This window comes from Thalassophryne amazonica, chromosome 6, assembly GCF_902500255.1.
Source record: "Thalassophryne amazonica chromosome 6, fThaAma1.1, whole genome shotgun sequence".
NCBI lineage: Eukaryota > Metazoa > Chordata > Actinopteri > Batrachoidiformes > Batrachoididae > Thalassophryne > Thalassophryne amazonica.
The window spans coordinates 129,889,387-129,910,995 of record NC_047108.1 but is presented as its reverse complement, the minus strand read 5'-3'; the positions used below and the strand labels follow the sequence as shown (position 1 = coordinate 129,910,995).

General features: G+C 40.7%; 1 protein-coding gene across 1 annotated transcript; it reads left to right on the top strand.

Moving 5' to 3' along the window:
* Positions 1-1,639: 1,639 nt before the first annotated feature.
* On the top strand, positions 1,640-20,586 carry dazap2 (DAZ associated protein 2). Its single transcript, XM_034173456.1, has 4 exons — positions 1,640-1,797; positions 12,412-12,530; positions 12,636-12,884; positions 18,165-20,586. The coding sequence occupies exons 1-4, from the start codon at positions 1,785-1,787 to the stop codon at positions 18,291-18,293; spliced, it is 510 nt and encodes a 169-aa protein (XP_034029347.1). The 5' UTR covers positions 1,640-1,784; the 3' UTR covers positions 18,294-20,586.
* Positions 20,587-21,609: the final 1,023 nt, after the last annotated feature.

The following is a 21,609-nucleotide window of genomic DNA, read 5'->3' as shown; positions in this document are numbered from 1 at the left end:
TGATTACAGTCAATACACAAAGGTGACGTGTGGGCAGGCTCGAGGATAGAAGACGTCTGTCCCAAGAAGAGCCGGAACCACACGATTTCCGCCGCCCCAGAACCTGGTGAATACTGGAGCCGCCAAGTCCCGAATTCCCAGGTGATCACCGTCCCGACTGTCGGATCTGGTACTGCTGGCGAAGAACAAAGACAGTCAAGTGTGGGTGTGTGTACACCCAGTAACAATAACGGTGGGAATGCCACCTCCACCTCTCACTCAATAACTTGCAGAGTACTGTGGATTCCTCAGGGGAAAAGAGTACCTTCAGTGCTCTCACAGTGCACCTTCAGTCACTTTTTGGACCTGACCATTAGAAGTGTATCTGTGTGCTGGGAAAGTGTTGAGAGATTCACATGTCTCACCAGTGATGTTTATGTCTCTGGGTCCTTTGGCTTTGAAGTTGAGAGACACCTAGGGAGTAAGGTCCCTATACAGCAGTGTCTCACAATACAAATACCTTTGCAACAGACCAGTGGTCCAAATCTTTGGGGTCCTGGTGCTTCCTGTCTTACTGTATGGTTGTGAAAAGTGGACACTATTCAGTGACCTTAGGTGATGGTTGATAGCTTCAGTACTTGGTCTCTTTGGAGAATCCCAGGTACACTGGAATGCCTTACAGTTACTTTGCCAGATTCAGGTGTGACGTTTCTCTTGTCTAATGAGGGAACATCACTTGGGGCATATTGGCCAGGTGATTTGTTTCTGTAAGCATGATCGTGCACACACATGTCTCAGTGTTGAGGACCCCAGCAACAGGAAAAGGCCAAGGGGGCACCTACGCTCCACGTGCCTGTAGCCGATGGCTACTTTTGAGAAGTAAGGATGAACCAGTTGTCTGGCAAGATGGTTGCTATGTTTTGTTTCTGATAGTCATAGGTGAGGACCTCCCATTTCTGTCCATTTATGTTGACATCTTTTATCATAATAATTTGCAGTTTTCTTTTATATATTTAGTTTAAATAAGAAGGCTGACGCAGTGGGACAAGTCTGTGTTTTGTTTGCATGCAATTCATGAAAATGGGTGGTAAGGTGTCATTCTAGATACATGAATTCCAGTTTGACAGATTTTATATATATATATATATATATATATATATATTTTTTTTTTTTTAAGAGTTACACACATTCTAGTTCATTTTATTAATTAATTTATTATAAAATATCGACCAACAATATATGAAGGGCTCAGATGCAAAACCCATTATCTGCAAAATCATGAATTTTTAGCTGAGGCCAATATGCACTTGGCTGCCTAGATAACTATCAGTGTGATATTAAAGAATTTGAACAAACAGTTTTCATTTTATTTATGGTGCATTTTCTAACGTGTTACTTTACGTCCCCATTTAAAACGGCCTTATTCTCCACTTAAAAAAAACCCGATGGAGATAGATGAGGGTTTATGCATGTAAACCCTTCACATAATTAGACACATTTGAGAAAATCTTTGAATAGATTTGTTGAAATATAAAAGATATTGATTATTTTGTGTAACTCTGATGACATTTTATTGAATAGTGTCTTGTTGTGTATAGTGGACATGGTTGAATCGGGCTACATCCAGGAGATGGCAGTAACGCAACTTTAATGCCAGTGCGTAAAAAAAATACGGAAGAAGAAGAAGAAGGAACACTTCCACAACAACAAGCTGAAAAACAAGGAAGTGGATGATTGTAAACTGTTTTTAGGCCGAGAACTCCGATTAATCACATAGACGCCAGACTCCGCATCATTTAAGAACAATGAACAACAAAGGTATTTATCCAGATCTTGTTTTTGCAACGAGTCAGCTGCTAGCTGTGCGGGGCTGACGTTATCGTTTTGGCCATTAGAAGTGGCCTCACGTTAGCTTCCTACACGACATTAAACTGACGATTTCTACACGACACGTAGATCCTGGAAAAGATTACAGCTTTGATTTGCTGTTGAATATTACAAATTGTAATAGTGCATGTCTGGAGTTACTGTTAGCTTCTATTAGTGCCTGGTAGCTCATTTTTTTGAAGCAGCTAACATTAGCACAGCCAGGTTATACAAGTTAATTTGATTTTTATATTTTTTTTTTCTCGTCAAAAAACATGCGAATCTCATAAAGGTTCAGTAATTTGTCTATCTTGTCAATTGCCGGATATAATGTTACTAATTAATTAATTCTGTGTTTTTTAGTGTCTGAATGTAGCTGTAATCTGGTGACAAAAACCTTTTATAGATTTCCATAAATTCATTTAGCAAACAAAACATTACACATTAGGTGACTGCTATTAATACACAGTACTGAAGGCAGAACCTAGGGAGGTATTCCAGGCACATCCAACTGGGAGGAGGGAAGACCCAGGACATGGTGGAGGGATTATATTTCCAAGATGGTTTAGGAATGCCTCGGGATCCCCCGTGAAGAGTTACAACACTTGGCCGAGGATAAGGAAGTATGGACTGAAGTGCTTGGTCTGCTGCTGCCGTGACCCAAGCCCAGTTAAGCGGCAGAAAATGATGAGAGCAAACTGCTATTAGTCTGGCACCTGCTGTTATTTAAACTACCCAATTTCACAGTTCATGCACAACCGTAACAATGAGTTTTGTTGATGTAATTTGTCATCTGACTCCTGTACATCTTAGACAGACAGACCAAATACTTTATTAATCCCAAGGGAAATTGTGCATTATCTGTGCTCCAAGGATAAATAGAATTAAAAGATACAATAAAATGGAAGGAACAAAGCCCACCACAGAAATAAATAAATAATAACTAAAAACTACCTGCTAAAACACATTCTCCTTCCTACCCCTACCAGCAGAGGCCTCATTAAGCAGCCTGATGGCACGCGGAACAAATGAGTTTCTCAGTCTCTCTGTAGAACATCTCAATGACCAAAATCTCGAGCTTACTGAACTTCTCTGGATGGAGAAGACAGAGTTCAGTGGGTGACTCTCATTAGACAGGATGGCATGGGTCTTTGTGAGTGTTCTCTGCTCCACCACTGTCTCCACAGAGTCCAAGCCCAGACCCACTACAGAACCGGCCCTCTTAATGAGCCGGTTTAGTCAATGAATGTCCTTCTTAAAAGCACTGCCCCCCCCCCCAACACACCGCGGCATAAAAAAGAACACTGGACACAATAGCCAGATAAAACAGGTGCACTAACTTAGGGCAGACTCTGAACGAGGCCAGCCTTCTGAGAAAATACATTCTGCTCTGGCCCTTCTTATAAACAGCGTCCATGTTGGCTGTCCAGTTCAGCTTATTGTCCAGATGTAGTCCCAGGTACTTATACGTGGAGACCACCTCCACCTCCGCTCCACCTATGTTAATGGGCTGCAGAGAGGGTGGCGCCCGACGAAAGTCCAACACCATCTCCTTTCTTTTAGTGGTGTTTAGCTGGAGCTTATTCAGCCGGCACCACTGCACAAAGTCCTTCACCAGGCCTCTGTACTCCCTCTTGTCCCCCTCCCGAATACATGCCACAATTGCAGTGTCATCTGAGAACTTCTGCATGTGACATGTATTGGAGTTGTAACGAAAGTCCATGGTGTAGAGGGTGAAGAGGAGAGGAGAGAGCATTGTGCCCTGAGGTGCTCCAGTACTGCAAGTCAGAGTTGAAGACCTGCAGTCCCCCACCCGGACAAACTGCGGCCTATTGGTAAGATAGTCTGAGATCCAGCTCACTAAATCAATCAATCAATCAATCAGTTTTATTTATATAGCGCCAAATCACAACAAACAGTTGCCCCAAGGCGCTTTATATTGTAAGGCAAGGCCATACAATAATTACGGAAAAACCCCAATGGTCAAAACGACCCCCTGTGAGCAAGCACTTGGCGACAGTCAATCAATCAATCAACTTTTTTCTTATATAGCGCCAAATCACAACAAACAGTTGCCCCAAGGCGCTCCATATTGTAAGGCAAGGCCATACAATAATTATGAAAAACCCCAACGGTCAAAACGACCCCCTATGAGCAAGCACTTGGCAACAGTGGGAAGGAAAAACTCCCTTTTAACAGGAAGAAACCTCCAGCAGAACCAGGCTCAGGGAGGGGCAGTCTTCTGCTGAGACTGGTTGGGGCTGAGGGAAAAAAACCAGGAAAAGACATGCCGTGAAGGGGGGCAGAGATCGATCACTAATGATTAAATGCAGAGTGATGCATACGGAGCAAAAAGAGAAAGAAACAGTGCATCATGGGAACCCCCCCACAATCTACGTCTAAAGCAGCATAACCAAGGGATGGTCCAGGGTCACCCGATCCAGCCCTAACTATAAGCCTTAGCGAAAAGGAAAGTTTTAAGCCTAATCTTAAAAGTAGAGAGGGTATCTGTCTCCCTGATCTGAATTGGGAGCTGGTTCCACAGGAGAGGAGCCTGAAAGCTGAAGGCTCTGCCTCCCATTCTACTCTTACAAACCCTAGGAACTACAAGTAAACCCGCAGTCTGAGAGCGAAGTGCTCTAATGGGGTAATAAGGTACTACGAGGTCCCTAAGATAAGATGGGACCTGATTATTCAAAACCTTATAAGTAAGAAGAAGAATTTTAAATTCTATTCTAGAATTAACAGGAAGCCGATGAAGAGAGGCCAATATGGGTGAGATATGCTCTCTCCTTGTAGTCCCCGTCAGTACTCTAGCTGCAGCATTTTGAATTAACTGAAGGCTTTTCAGGGAACTTTTAGGACAACCTGATAATAATGAATTACAATAGTCCAGCCTAGAGGAAATAAATGCATGAATTAGTTTTTCAGCATCACTCTGAGACAAGACCTTTCTAATTTTAGAGATATTGCGTAAATGCAAAAAAGCAGTCTTACATATTTGTTTAATATGCGCTTTGAATGACATATCCTGATCAAAAATGACTCCAAGATTTCTCACAGTATTACTAGAGGTCAGGGTAATGCCATCCAGAGTAAGGATCTGGTTAGACACCATGTTTCTAAGATTTGTGGGGCCAAGTACAATAACTTCAGTTTTATCTGAGTTTAAAAGCAGGAAATTAGAGGTCATCCATGTCCTTATGTCTGTAAGACAATCCTGCAGTTTAGCTAATTGGTGTGTGTCCTCTGGCTTCATGGATAGATAAAGCTGGGTATCATCTGCGTAACAATGAAAATTTAAGCAATGCCGTCTAATAATACTGCCTAAGGGAAGCATGTATAAAGTGAATAAAATTGGTCCTAGCACAGAACCTTGTGGAACTCCATAATTAACCTTAGTCTGTGAAGAAGATTCCCCATTTACATGAACAAATTGTAATCTATTACATAAATATGATTCAAACCACCGCAGCCCAGTGCCTTTAATACCTATGGCATGCTCTAATCTCTGTAATAAAATTTTATGGTCAACAGTATCAAAAGCAGCACTGAGGTCTGACAGAACAAGCACAGAGATGAGTCCACTGTCTGAGGCCATAAGAAGATCATTTGTAACCTTCACTAATGCTGTTTCTGTACTATGATGAATTCTAAAACCTGACTGAAACTCTTCAAATAGACCATTCCTCTGCAGATGATCAGTTAGCTGTTTTACAACTACCCTTTCAAGAATTTTTGAGAGAAAAGGAAGGTTGGAGATTGGCCTATAATTAGCTAAGATAGCTGGGTCAAGTGATGGCTTTTTAAGTAATGGTTTAATTACTGCCACCTTAAAAGCCTGTGGTACATAGCCAACTAATAAAGATAGATTGATCATATTAAGATCGAAGCATTAAATAATGGTAGGGCTTCCTTGAGCAGCCTGGTAGGAATGGGGTCTAATAGACATGTTGATGGTTTGGATGAAGTAACTAATGAAAATAACTCAGACAGAACAATCGGAGAGAAAGAGTCTAACCAAATACCGGCATCACTGAAAGCAGCCAAAGATAACGATACGTCTTTGGGATGGTTATGAGTAATTTTTTCTCTAATAGTTAAAATTTTATTAGCAAAGAAAGTCATGAAGTCATTACTAGTTAAAGTTAAAGGAATACTCGGCTCAATAGAGCTCTGACTCTTTGTCAGCCTGGCTACAGTGCTGAAAAGAAACCTGGGGTTGTTCTTATTTTCGTCAATTAGTGATGAGTAGTAAGATGTCCTAGCTTTACGGAGGGCTTTTTTTTATAGAGCAACAGACTTTTTTCCAGGCTAAGTGACGATCTTCTAAATTAGTGAGACGCCATTTCCTCTCCAACTTACGGGTTATCTGCTTTAAGCTGCGAGTTTGTGAGTTATACCACGGAGTCAGGCACTTCTGATTTAAAGCTCTCTTTTTCAGAGGAGCTACAGCATCCAAAGTTGTCTTCAATGAGGATGTAAAACTATTGACGAGATACTCTATCTCACTTACAGAGTTTAGGTAGCTACTCTGCACTGTGTTGGTATATGGCATTAGGGAACATAAAGAAGGAAACATATCCTTAATCCTAGTTACAGCGTTTTCTGAAAGACTTCTAGTGTAATGAAACTTATTCCCCACTGCTGGGTAGTCCATCAGAGTAACTGTAAATGTTATTAAGAAATGATCAGACAGAAGAGAGTTTTCAGGGAATACTGTTAAGTCTTCTATTTCCATACCATAAGTCAGAACAAGATCTAAGATATGATTAAAGTGGTGGGTGGACTCATTTACATTTTGAGCAAAGCCAATTGAGTCGAATAATAGATTAAATGGGGGTCCACAGCCATGATGTTGAGTTTATCCTGGAGAAGGCTGGGGTAGATGGTATTAAAAGCACTGGAGAAGTCAAAAAATAGCATTCTCACAGTGCATCCCCCCCCCCCCCCCCAATCCAGGTACTTAAGAACACGGTGTAGGAGATAGAGGACCGCATCCTCAACACCCACCCTCTCCCGGTAGGCAAACTGGAGAGGATCCCTCACTGCCTGCACCTGGGGCTGCATGAACTGCAGAACCAGTCGCTCCAATGTTTTCATCACGTGTGACGTGAGGGCGACTGGCCTGTAGTCATTGAGCTCGCGAGGGCAACTGATCTTAGGAACTGGCACAATACAGGATGTTTTCCATAGTAAGGGAACCTTGCCCAGCTGCAGACTCAAGTTGAAGACCCGTTGCAGCGGTTCTCCCAGCTCCACAGCACAGGCCTTCAAGAGCCTTGCACAAACCGAGTCAGGTCCCGCAGCCTTCCTAGGGTGGAGATGTCACAGTGCTGTAGTCACCTGGTTTGTGGTAATGGAGAGGTGAGTTGAGTTGGGTGAGTTGGGGGCTAGTGAGGGAGAGAAAGAGGCACATGGGGAGAGGCAGGACGGGGGTGGTCTGGGGAGCTGACAATAGGCTGTGGGGGATTGGTTGGGGGTGAGCTGAACCGATTAAAAAAGGTGTTCAGCTCCTCAGCTCTCTGAATGTCCATGCAACCCAGATTGCCCTTACTACCACAGCCAGTGATGGTTTTCATTCCTCTCCAGACCTCCCGCATGTTTTTATTAGACAGCGTCCTCTCCATCTTTTTACCATACTCCTCTTTAGCCTGCTTTAAACAAAGTTTGAGCTCCCCCTGCACTGCCCTCACCCCCTCCCAATCCCTGCTCCTAAACACCCACTTCTTCCTGTTCAGGAGCCCCTTCTTCACTTCAGCTGTGATCCACGGCTTGTTATTGTCAAAACATTTAACAGTTCTGACTGGTACCACCTGGTCCATACAAAAGTTCAGATAATCCGACAGACATCCCACCGCCCCCTCGAGGTACTCTCCATGAGCATCAACCAAAACACTCCAATCTGTGGTGGCAAAACAGTCCCTGAGAGCTTCCTCTGCTTCAGGTGACCATTTTCGAACAGACCTGGTTATCACTGTTTGCCTTTTAACCAGAGGAGTGTAAGTGGGTTGTAAGTGGACCAGATTATGGTCAGATTTGCCTAGTGGAGGTAGGGGGGAAGCTGAATATGCATTGATGGTGTTTGCATACAACAGGTCAATGGTCTTAGTTTTTCTTGTGGGACAGGTGACATATTGGTGGAAGGAGGGCAGAGTAGTGTCCAATAGGACATGATTAAAATCCCCAGAAATAATGAAGAAAGCATTCGAATGTTGTGACTGAAGCGCTGTAGTGACGTTGTAGATGGACTCTAGCGCTGTCTCCGCATAAATGTGTCTTAAACATAATGTCACTCTAAATCTCATGATAATCTGGTTTGTTACCTTTGTTATTGGATGTAGTAGATAGTACCAGAATACAGAACCATATTAATAGCTATTCCATACGGGGAGGTGATGGTCTAGTGGTTAAGTGTTGGGCTTGAGACCAGAGCATCCTCTATTCAAATCCCAGCATGACCGGAAAATCACTAAGGGCCCTTGGGCAACGTTCCTAGTTGCTCCCAGTGTGTAGTGACTACCCTGTATGGTAGCATCCTCAATTGGGGGGGGGGGGGTTATGTGAGGCATTGTTGTAAAACACTTTGAACGTCTGATGCAGATGGAAAAGCGCTATATAAATGCAGTCCATTTACCATACAAATGATCAGATTCCTACTTTTCAGTTGTCAATTTTTTTAATATGACATAAAAACAGCCTAAACATTGTTTAGATCATGTAGGCTGTTGCCCCAGACACAAATGTATCACATACTGGTACAAAGGACCATTCTTTCCCCCTAATTTATCCCCTGATGTCACTGCTTTCTTCATTCGGAAGCATATTTTTCCTCATTTGTGATTTGTTTGTTTTTACTGCATTTGATCATCAGATTGAGCTTGCGAAAAATCAGTCTACCTTGGCTGTTGATTAATCGTTTTGTCCATACGATCAATGCAAAGAAGCATTTGGTGGAATGACTGGATAGGAGGAATGATTAGTCTGGCACTTTCTTTTGCTGGTCACATTACACACTACATTTACATCATCAGGAAAAAATCCCTGGTTTGGAGCCACTTGTACTGTACTCTATTTTCCTTGACTGGAGTTGCATCAGGAAGGACAGCTGATGCAAAAATTTGCACCAGATCAACATGGGGATTCATAGCGGATCTGCATGCTCTTCCACTGTGGCAACCCAAGAGCAACAACAGGAGAAGACGGAAGAAATCTGTATGCGCCAGTGTTGCAAAAATCATGTCTGGCTTTGGCTCATTGTGTGTTCCTTTCAAGGGGACACATATGACACTGACACCAACAATGATTAACTGAGCTCACAGTGTCCATGTATAAGCTGCTTGTAGAGAAATCGTAAAAGGACTCCATTTAAATAGCGCTTTTCCAGCTGCGCTTTACAACCCCAATTCCAGTGAAGTTGGGATGTTGTGTAAAATGTAAATAAAAACAGAATACAATGATATACAAATCCTCTTCAATCTATATTCAATTGAATACACCACAAAGACAAGATATTTAATGTTCAAACTGATAAACTTTATTGTTGTTGTGCAGATATTTGCTCATTCTGAAATAGATGCCTGCAGCACATTTCAAAAAAGCTGGGACAGTGGTATGTTTCCCACTGTGTTACATCACCTTTCCTTCTGACAACACTCAATAAGTGTTTGGGAACTGAGGACACTAATTGTTGAAGCTTTATAGGTGGAATTCTTTCCCATTCTTACTTGATGTATGACTTCAGTTGTTCAACAGTCCGGGGTCTCCGTTGTCGTATTTTGCGCTTCATAATGCGCCACACATTTTCATTGGGCGACAGGTCTGGACTGCAGGCAAGCCAGTCTAGTACCCGCACTCTTTTACTACGAAGCCACACTGTTGTAACACGTGCAGAATGTGGCTTGGCATTGTCTTGCTGAAATAAGCAGGGACGTCCCTGAAAAAGACGTTGCTTGGATGGCAGCATGTGTTGCTCCAAAACCTGGATGTACCTTTCAGCATTGATGGTGCCATCACAGATGTGTAAGTTGTCCGTGCCATGGGCACTAACACACCCCCATACCATCACAGATGCTGGCTTTTGAACTTTGCAGTGGTAACAATCTGGATGGTCTTTCCTCTTTTGTCCAGAGGACACAACATCCATGATTTCTAAAAACAATTTGAAATGTGGACTCATCAGACCACAGCACACTTTTCCACTTCGTGTCTGTCCATTTCAAATGAGCTCGGGGCCAGAGAAGGCTGTTTGGCTTTCATTTTGCATGGTAGAGTTTTAACTAGCTACGAACTGTGTTAACTGACAATGGTTTTCTGAAGTGTTCCTGAGCCCACGCAGTAAGATCCTTTAAACAATGATGTCGGTTTTTAATGCAGTGCTGCCTGAGGGATCAAAGGACACAGGCATTCAGTGTTGGTTTTTGGCCTTGCCGCTTACGTGTAGAAAGTTCTCCAAATTCTTTAAATCTTCTGATTATATTGCGGACTGTAGATGATGGAATCCCCAAATTCCTTGCAATTGAATGTTGAGAAACGTTGTTCTTAAACTCTTGGACTATTTTTTCACGCAGTTGTTCACAAAGTGGTGATCCTCACCCCATCTTTGCTTCTGAACAGCTGAGCCTTTTGGGGATGCTTCTTTTATACCCAATCATGACACTCACCTGTTTTCAATTTGGTGGTCTTTGAGCATTCATCAACTTTCCCAGTCTTTTGTTGCCCCGTCCCAAGTTTTTTGAAATGTGTTGCAGGCATCCATTTCAAAATGAGCAAATATTTGCACAAAAACAAAGTTTATCAGTTTGAACATTAAATATCTTGTCTTTGTGGTGTATTCAATTGAATATAGGTTGAAGAGGATTTGCAAATCATTGTATTCTGTTTTTATTTACATTTTACACAACGTCCCAACTTCATTGGAATTGGGGTTGTACAATTATGCCTCGCATTCACACAAACACACTCACACACCGATGGTGGGATGCTGCCACACAAGGCGCTCACTCCACACCGGGAGCAATCGGAGATCTGGCCTACCCCATCCTTTATCTTCAGCCTTAGTCTATATCAGCACTAGATATAAATACACAGATAAGTGTTTACTTGTGTGAATGGACACTGCACATGGAAACCTGAAATGGTACATATCAGTAGCTTTGTGGATTTTAAGCTGTATATACTTAGTTAAAGGCAGTTGCATTTTGAATTGGACAAAACAAGGCATGCCAACATTTCATTTTGGGCTGTAACAACCTACAATGGGTACATTGTAGGTTGCTTTTCACAAAAGCTTAGGCGTGTACCCAGCTAAATGCAGTCACTGAATGATTGAGTATATCCCCTTCCAGATTGGTAACAGGATAATTCCCAAACAATAAATGTTATCTTGTAAGTCTCCAAATTAATATCTCATATGACGACAGAAGACTGAAGTTTTAGTTAAGCTGTAATTTCCTGTCAAAACTTTGTCAGTGGATTCTGAACATTTAACTGAACTGAAAGTCAAAGCACCTGAGACTTGCTTCCAACCATGAGAACGGTTAAAACCTTTTTAGCAAGTGAAATCCAGTTGTGTTGAATGTATTATTTCTTGGAAACCAGTTACCTGGATGACTAAGACTCTCACATAAACGTAACATCTTTTTGCCAAGAGTTTCACAAGTAAGCTGAGTAATTTTGCTTCTGCTTTCAAAAAACTGAAAGTACACCTCTCAACCCCTGACCTGACCCTTTTAAATCTATTAAATACAGTCGTGTTCAGAATAATAGTAGTGCTATGTAACTAAAAAGATTAATCCAGGTTTTGAGTATATTTCTTATTGTTACATGGGAAACAAGGTACCAGTAGATTCTCACAAATCCAACAAGACCAAGCATTCATGATATGCACACTCTTATGCTGAAGAGGACATGCCCTTGAAATGGGTGTTTCAACAAGACAATGACCCCAAGCACACTAGTAAACAAGCAAAATCTTGGTTCCAAACCAACAAAATTAATGCCTCGCAGATGTGAAGAAATCATGAAAAACTGTGGTTATACAACTAAATACTAGTTTAGTGATTCACAGGATTGTTAAAAAAGCAGTTTGAACATAATATTTTTGAGTTTGTAGCATCAACAGCAGATGCTGCTATTATTGTGAACACCCCCTTTTCTACTTTTTTTTTTTTTTTTTACTAATAGCCCAATTTCATAGTCTTAAGAGTGTGCATATCATGAATGCTTGGTCTTGTTGGATTTGTGAGAATCTACTGAATCTACTGGTACCTTGTTTCCCATGTAACAATAAGAAATATACTCAAAACCTGGATTAATCTTTTTAGTCACATAGCACTACTATTATTCTGAACACTACTGTACTTCACATCCTCATATTTGAGAAGCTGGAACCAGTCAAAGTTCATCGCTTTTCACTGAGAATGGATGTAAATGTCTAATTGTTAAAATTGTTAACTATCTAAGGACTCACTTTAAAAATATTTGTTTCAATGCCATCGATTTGAACCGTGAGATGTAACTGATAGTTGTTATGGGATAACAGTCTCATAAGATTTTGTGTGTCAGGTTCCTATCCACAGCAGGCTGTGTACCCTCAACAGAGCACTGCATCTGTATACCCTCCTGCTATGCAAATGTCTCCTCAGGCACCACCTTACACAGATGCACCACCTGCATATTCTGAGGTAAAAATGAGAAGCTGTCTGCCACAAATCATATCCATGCTTCTTAACCATCATAGTAGCAGTTCCAAGAATCTGAAATCCTTCTTTTCTTGTCTGTCTCTGCAGATATACCAGCCCAGGTATATGCTTCCACCTCAGGTACCTGGTCAGGTGCCTCAGATGTCTTCTCCCTACCCTGGTGCTCAGGTGTTTATGCCCATGCAGGCACCAATGCCTGTGGGGCCGGTGGGGCAGAACGTCCCCATGGCTTACTATCCTATGGGTGCCATGTACCACCCAGGCTCCACAGTTATGGTGGAAGGCGGTTTTGATGCTGGTGCACGATTCACAGGAGGTAGCACTGTGTCCATCCCTGTGAGTATCTGCCTACAATAAAGTTAATTTGAAAGCACAGCTGAACAACAAATTAAGGTTATGTTCTATGTTCAGCTACAGCTGGTTGTCACACTGCTTCACTTCAATTTATTTTATTTATATTGCCAAATCACAGCATAAGTTGCCCCAAGGCACTTCACAAGGGCGAGGTCTGACCTTACCAACCTTACATGTTGTGGAAATGACATGACATTTTGAGAAGGTGGCCTTTGTGAGTTTCTTTGTGAGTCTTACAAACTGCAGCTAGCCATTTGTTAGCATGGTTACAATGGTCTATTGAATTGGTTAAAAATGAAGACATCAATAATTTATCTCTCAGAAAAAGGCAAAAATAAATAAATAAATAAATAAAAATTACAGCAGGTCAAGTCTGAGAGCATGACCTGGTGCTGCACTTTGTTGCATCCCCCACTTTATGGAACCACCTTGGGTCCTGATTGGTACCCAGTGATGCAGACCACTAGTCCATGCCCAGCTCCGGAAAGCCGTCTGCCTGCCACAGCCAGGTGATTCATAGTTGTCCCCTTGGCCTTTGGTAGATGCTGTTGTCCTCAGAAATGCAGCACCTGCATGCTGGTTCATGCTCATGAAAATGTACCACATGGGCTTGGTGTTGTAGATGAGATTCCATCACAATGCAAGTAGTTTGCCTCATCTGAGTCTCCTTCGGTAATCTCTGATTTGACATAATCAGTCCAACAGCATCCAAGGTTTCTTAACCAGAAATCTTAGATACTTAGGTTACTGGTTAAGAGAGCAAGTCTTTCAACCACACAGTAAGGTGGGAAGTACCAGGACCTTGAAGACTTGGTCCTGCAAAGATACAGTAGTGTTCAGAATAATAGTAGTGCTATGTGACTAAAAAGATTAATCCAGTTTTTGAGTATATTTCTTATTGTTACATGGGAAACAAGGTACCAGTAGATTCAGTAGATTCTCACAAATCCAACAAGACCAAGCATTCATGATATGCACACTCTTAAGGCTATGAAATTGGGCTACTAGTAAAAAAAAAAAGTAGAAAAGGGGGTGTTCACAATGATAGTAGTGTGGCATTCAGTCAGTGAGTTCGTCAATTTTGTGGAACAAACAGGTGTGAATCAGGTGTCTCCTATTTAAGGATGAAGCCAGCACCTGTTGAACATGCTTTTCTCTTTGAAAGCCTGAGGAAAATGGGACGTTCAAGACGTTGTTCAGAAGAACAGCGTAGTTTGATTAAAAAGTTGATTGGAGAGGGGAAAACTTATACGCAGGTGCAAAAAATTATAGGCTGTTCATCTACAACAGGGGTGGCCAAGTTCGGTCCTCGAGAGCCACATTCCTGACACTTAGTTGTCTCCCTGCTCCAACACACCTGAATCCAATGAAAGACACGTTAGCAGACTTTTAATGAGCCTTTCATTGGATTCAGGTGTGTTATAGCAGGGAGACAACTAAGAGTGTCAGGAATGTGGCTCTCGAGGACCGAACTTGGCCACCCCTGATCTACAATGATCTCCAATGCTTTAAAATGAACAAAAAAACTAGAGATGCGTGGAAGAAAACGGAAAACAACCATCAAAATGGATAGAAGAATAACCAGAATGGCAAAGGCTCACCCATTGATCAGCTCCAGGATGATCAAAGACAGTCTGGAGTTACCTGTAAGTGCTGTGACAGTTAGAAGACGCCTGTGTGAAGCTAATTTATTTGCAAGAATCCCCCACAAAGTCCCTCTGTTAAATGAAAGACGTGTAGAAGAGGTTACAATTTGCCAAAGAACACATCAACTGGCCTAAAGAGAAATGGAGGAATATTTTGTGGACTGATGAGAGTAAAATTGTTCTTTTTGGGTCCAAGGGCCGCAGACAGTTTGCGAGACGACCCCCAAACTCTGAATTCAAGCCACAGTTCACAGTGAAGACAGTGAAGCATGGTGGTGCAAGCATCATGATATGGGCATGTTTCTCCTACTATGGTGTTGGGCCTATATATCACATACCAGGTATCATGGATCAGTTTGGATATGTCAGAATACTTGAAGGTCATGTTGCCTTATGCTGAAGAGGACATGCCCTTGAAATGGGTGTTTCAACAAGACAATGACCCCAAGCACACTAGTAAACCAGCAAAATCTTGGTTCCAAACTAACAAAATTAATGCCTCGCAGATGTGAAGAAATCATGAAAAACTGTGGTTATACAACTAAATACTAGTTTAGTGATTCACAGGATTGCTAAAAAAGCAGTTTGAACATAATAGTTTTGAGTTTGTAGCGTCAACAGCAGATGCTACTACAACCCCTGGCAAAAAGTATGGAATCACCGGCCTCGGAGGATGTTCATTCAGTTGTTTAATTTTGTAGAAAAAAAGCAGATCACAGACATGACACAAAACTAAAGTCATTTCAAATGGCTGGCTTTAAGAAACACTATAAGAAATCAAGAAAAAAATATTATGGCAGTCAGTAATGGTTACTTTTTTAGACCAAGCAGAGGAAAAAAATATGGAATCACTCAATTCTGAGGAAAAAATTATGGAATCACCCTGTAAATTTTCATCCTCAAAACTAACACCTGCATCAAATCACATCTGCTCGTTGACATTGACCCTGTGCCATGACATTGACCCTATGTGTCTTCTTGCAAGGAATGTTTTCGCAGTTTTTGCTCTATGGCAAGATGCATTATCATCTTGAAAAATGATTTCATCATCCCCAAACATCCTTTCAATTGTCCAAAATATCAACGTAAACTTGTGCATTTATTGATGATGTAATGACAGCCATCTCCCCAGTGCCTTTACCTGACATGCAGCCCCATATCATCAATGACTATGGAAATTTACATGTTCTCTTCAGGCAGTCATCTTTATAAATCTCATTGGAAAGGCACCAAACAAAAGTTCCAGCATCATCACCTTGCCCAATGCAGATTCCAGATTCATCACTGAATATGACTTTCATCCAGTCATCCACAGTCCACAATTGCTTTTCCTTAGCCCATTGTAACCTTTTTTTCTTTCTGTTTAGGTGTTAATGATGGCTTTTGTTTAGCTTTTCTGTATGTAAATCCCATTTCCATTAGGCGGTTTCTTACAGTTCGGTCACAGACGTTGACTCCAGTTTCCTCCCATTCGTTCCTCATTTGTTTTGTTGTGCATTTTTCGATTTTTGAGACATATTGCTTTAAGTTTTCTGTCTTGACGCTTTGATGTCTTCCTTGGTCTACCAGTATGTTTGCCTTTAACAACCTTCTCATGTTGTTTGTATTTGGTCCAGAGTTTAGACACAGCTGACTGTGAACAACCAACATCTTTTGCAGCATTGCATGATGATTTACTCTCTTTTAAGAGTTTGATAATCCTCTTCTTTGTTTCAATTGACATATCTCGTGTTGGAGCCATGATTCATGTCAGTCCAATTGGTGCAACAGCTCTCCAAGGTGTGTTCACTCCTTTTTAGATGCAGACTAACGAGCAGATCTGATATGATGCAGGTGTTAGTTTTGGGGATGAAAATTTACAGGGTGATTCCATAATTTTTTCCTCAGAATTGAGTGATTCCATATTTTTTTCCTCTGCTTAGTCTAAAAAAGTAACCATTACTGACTGCCACAATCTTTTTTCTTGATTTCTTATAGTGTTTCTTAAAGCCAGAAAGTTGCCATTTGAAATGACTTTAGTTTTGTGTCATGTCTGTGATCTGCTTTTTTTCTACAAAATTAAACAACTGAATGAACATCCTCCGAGGCCGGTGATTCCATAAGTTTTGCCAGGGGTTGTATTATTGTGAACACCCCCTTTTCTACTTTTTTTTTTTTTTACTAATAGCCCAATTTCATAGTCTTAAGAGTGTGCATATCATGAATGCTTGGTCTTGTTGGATTTGTGAGAATCTACTGAATCTACTGGTACCTTGTTTCCCATGTAACAATAAGAAATATACTCAAAACCTGGATTAATCTTTTTAGTCACATAGCACTACTATTATTTTGAACACTACTGTATCTTTATCACTAAATACTTCTGCTCAGCAATGCCAAGACTCCATATATTGCTGTTGACTGAGTCTAGAAAGTCATTGAAAGTCTTGAACCATGACCGTTGCCAGTGGTGGGCACAGTTCAGCTAATCCGATAACCGATAATTATTGAAGCTAATGTTTTTGTTAGAGGATTAGCTTTTCAGATAAGTTTTAAAACCATCATCGGACCAATTACCCTCCGATTTAGTTTCGATAACTTTCAGCCCGCTAGCTTTTTTTTTTGTTTTTTGCTGGTAAAGTGAGCAAAGTTAAACAGTCAAAAACGTTTGTAAACCCTAAAATCAAACATTTTAATCCCTGTTGTGTGTAGATCAGTGGTTTATGGCAGACTGGCTGTCGCTTGCTGATGATGTAATCATTAAGTGGCCGGTCAATGCAGGGAGCATTGTGGGTAGTGTAGTTCAGGTTCACTTTGGACGTTACAGTGTTATCGTCCACTCGACACAAAATCAAAACAGACTAATTTTAACGTTATTTTATTTTATTGCTTTGTGGCATGGGATAATTTAATCGCCAAGACTTTGTGGGAGAGAGGAAATCTCACGGCGCAGCTGTGAGGGACTTTTCTTGACCGTTTTCACACCGTTTTGGATAATCAGGATGCTTTATGTGGAATATTTTCTTCAGAATTTAATGAATCCCACTGAAATTAACAGTTTCTGTTTCAGTTTCTTCTGTCTTGACACTTATAGTCTACAAGAGCCAAGACAGAAGTCAGACTACCAGAGCAAAAATTTTAGCTGATGAAGCTTCTGCGATTAGAAGCGAAACGTCCTCACATCAAGCAACCCAGTCCAGTCGAAGAGTCAAGCTTCTCTACTATCTGACGCAGAGTTGAACCAAAAATGTGGTCACAAGTCTGCCTCACTAACGTCAAGGCCGTCCCGTCCCTAAGTTCACAACGTCACAGTAGTGTCCTAAAAGTTATGGTTAGTGGACATAGTTGCCAAAGTCCTCAAGAAATGACAGCATTCTTCATTCATATGCCGAGGCAGGGGCGCTAGCATGGGATTTTAAAAATAGAAACCCTTTCAGGTGCCGGTTATTGTCTTAAACAAGAGGCCAGTCATGATTTTACATTGGCACAGCAGATTTATACGTTGTAACAACAAATAGAATGTAACATTGATTATTAGTTGGAATGTTTTAAGGACAGAATATATCACATGGAAGTTGATTAGCTGACTTTTTGTTGTTCTTTTTCTCATTTCTCTCCTTCACTGATGCTCTTGTAGCCTCCACCTCCCGGACATCCTCCCAATGCAGCTCAGCTAGCTGCCATGCAGGGTGCCAACGTCGTAATGACACAGCGTAAGGCTAACTTCTTCATGGGTGGATCCAGTGGCGGTTATACCATCTGGTAACAGCCAGTCCTCAATTTCCTCTTCATGTCTTCACCATTCCCTGTCCCAAATGATGCCGCAGTCCTTCTCCCCTCCTTACGCCTCTCTCTGGCTGCTTGGCCATGCCACAATACTGATATCACCTAACAGAATGTAATATTTTAGAGCCCCGGTGAAAGGTACAGTACTCCACTTCTGACCTCGAGATAAAGTATCACAATCAGTTGTTGAATTCCGCTGCCTAGAGAGGACAAACGGGGGAAAAGTAAATAAAAAAAAAATCCTTTTAACGTCAAAGTTCATTCACGGTTCCTCATGAGGACTAACCTCTTTGCTTATTCCATATTGCACTCTTTTCAGGCTTGAACATCAATAGTGTACAAGACCTTTGATCTAACGATCACAAATTACTTTGAAACATTCTTGTATACTCGTAAGCTAAGTAAACAATGAAATATCTGATCCACATTATGTAGTTTAGCTGCTTTATGGTGAAAGTGAAATGCAGTTAAAGCGAGAAATCACCTTTTTTTGAAAAGTTGTAGTGTAGTTAAATTAATGTCTGTAATACTATAATGTAAATACCAGTATGGTGATCATGATAAATTACAATGTAACGATACAAGGAAGAAAAAAAAAAAAAACATCTTGTAAGCTTAATGCTAGCGCTTAATTTTTTTTCTTTTTTGCCTTTGCACAGCGTCATGACAAATTTGTTGCACAGTGAACTGTCCGATTGTAGGCAGATTCTATTAATTGAAATCATTTGTAAATGAATCCCAGTATGTGATTCAGTAAAAGAAGCCACGCAATACCCAAAGTGGTTTACTGTACCTTGTTGGGCAACTTGTAGATAAAACATAGTCAAGTGCCAAAGAGCACTGGGAATAGCCCTAATTTAAAGAAAATTAACTTCAGTAAACTTAAAGGAAAGAAACTTAAAGCAAATCCAAATAGTAAGTTGAATGGGAAGCAGTGGTTGGTGTAACATTTTAGCATTTTTCTATTTCTGTTTCACAGTCGGATACCCAGAGTTTATACACTAAATGCTTTATTGTACAGATTTTAAGAACTGTCTTTGTCTTTCCATACATAATTTGGTATTACACAACCAAGGTTATGAAGTATTTATTCACTGTAGAACAATGGCATCTTTTGTTATCGTGTATTAATTATCTTTAAAAATTTCAAGACTTGATTGTTTTGGGGTTTATTTTCCTTCTTTTCTTATCCACATTGAAGTGATTTACATGAGTAGTTAGGCTAACAAATTTTGTTAGTATAACCAATGAGCTTGTTGTACCAAAGATTTGGTCTACAATGCACTTGTTTGGTTGTTACTTTTCAGTGTCACAATTTAAAAGTAAACATATCATTGACTTAGCAGTAAGGAAATTGTCAGGATTCACACATACAGTTTGTCAGGAGTAGAGTTGTTAGTCACTTTTTTAATTTTTTGCACCTGTGCCGTTGCTGTGTACACATTTCAGTTGTCTGAGATGCACTGCTAAACAAATATGAAATGTTACAGTTAATGGGCTTCTCTTTTTTTTTCAGTGTCAGTTTGAAATAAAGCTGTGAGATTTTTTAACACTTAAAAACACACAAGTTACTTAAGTCTAGTTCATTTTAAGATGTGACATTTTAAGGAGCCTAATATGTATGAAAACACCTGCAATGAGGATAAGTCGCTGGCCGCATACATACAAGTTAATCAAGGAAATGTTTTTGTGCTGCTAATTAAACTGCTTTTGAACCTTTATGTAATGTTATGTTGCAAACTTAATTGAGGGTATCTTAAGTGATGTAAGCCGTACGGATACCGTCAACTGATTTGTAGATATTTTTCTCTTTGGTGTCGAGTAAGGTCAATGTGTCACTGGGTATCCGACGTTCTCTATCAAGTTTTAACAGCTGTGGCCAGCAGAAAACATTTGATTAATCTGGTAGATAAAAATTCATCCACTGATCTGGAAACCGGCTAATGTGCATCCTATTAAACTAATTACTCTTTTCTCAACAAACACACAGTTAAACGAGACTCACTGTGCATTTAGTCTCTCATAAACCGCATTGAGAACAAGGCCACAGCTATCATAACTTTTTTTTGGTGGGGGGGGGGGTTGTTTTTTTTTAAAAAATCTCAGCTTTGTTTGCAAGTCAGCATTACAGTGGCTTGGTCCCAGCAATATGAAGTACTGTAAACTACAGCTGACCAGTAGATGCTATACCAACCACAGCCAGCAAACGGATTTCTCTTTTAGAATTGTGGACATTTATAGTTCAGGGAATATCTTTACAATGTTTTGTAAAATAGATGTATGTACCAAAGTGGTATGACAGACTTTGGTACACATTCTATCTTTTAAGATTACTAAAGGAGAGGAGTGTCACTCAAGTTTGCTGAGACATGTCAAAGATGGAATACATTGGTGGTGGTGGGGGGGGGGAGGCACAACTTAGGTGCACTTAACTTTTTTATACTAAACTTAAAATTTAAAATGTAAGTTTAGAATAAAGGTTATTTTGGAAATTTCAAATGCTTTGTGTTTAATTTGATTCACAAGTAGAATGTGTTAAAACTGCAACTATTAGATGTGATTTCTTTCTTTTTATTCCGTGAGAGATTCTTTTTCCAATCAGTCAATTATTGATGCATTTTTTTGCAACTTGACCAATAAAAATGTTTCCTTAGCCCCCCCCCCCCCCCCCCACACACACACACACACACACAGTTTGCCCACCCCGGTTTCAACACATGCATGGTATGGATCAGGGGTGGGCAACTTGTTCCAGAAAGGGCCAAGAGGGTGCCGGTTTTCTTTGCAGCTGCTGACTCCACCAGGTGATTTCACTGATTTTAAATATCACTTTAAGCAGATGGAACCAGTTAATCGATGGAATCACCTGGTGGAGTCAGCAGCTGCAAAGAAAACCTGCATCCTCTTGGCCCTTTCTGGAACAAGTTGCCCACCCCTGGGATGAAGCCTCACCTCCAAACACCATGGTAGGGCTGAAATAAAGAAATGCTAAATTTTATGGTTAAAAAAAATAAAAAATTATAAACATGATTTACAACATATGATTGTACTGAATGTAACTTGGTTAGATCTGAGATGGACCATGCATCAGTGCAGGGGGACTCGAGCTCCTCACACCAGATGCTGCCCAGCGGGTCATGGCAATAATGCTGCCAGATCACTAGGTGGCATTGTTTATGGTCAGAACTACAATGGTATCTGATATTCTTCAAACTTCTGACTTTCATTCTTGATTAATGAAAACATTCTTGGCAAGTGGTTTCGCTTTAGTCTGTCTTGCAGCAGTTGGTAAAGAA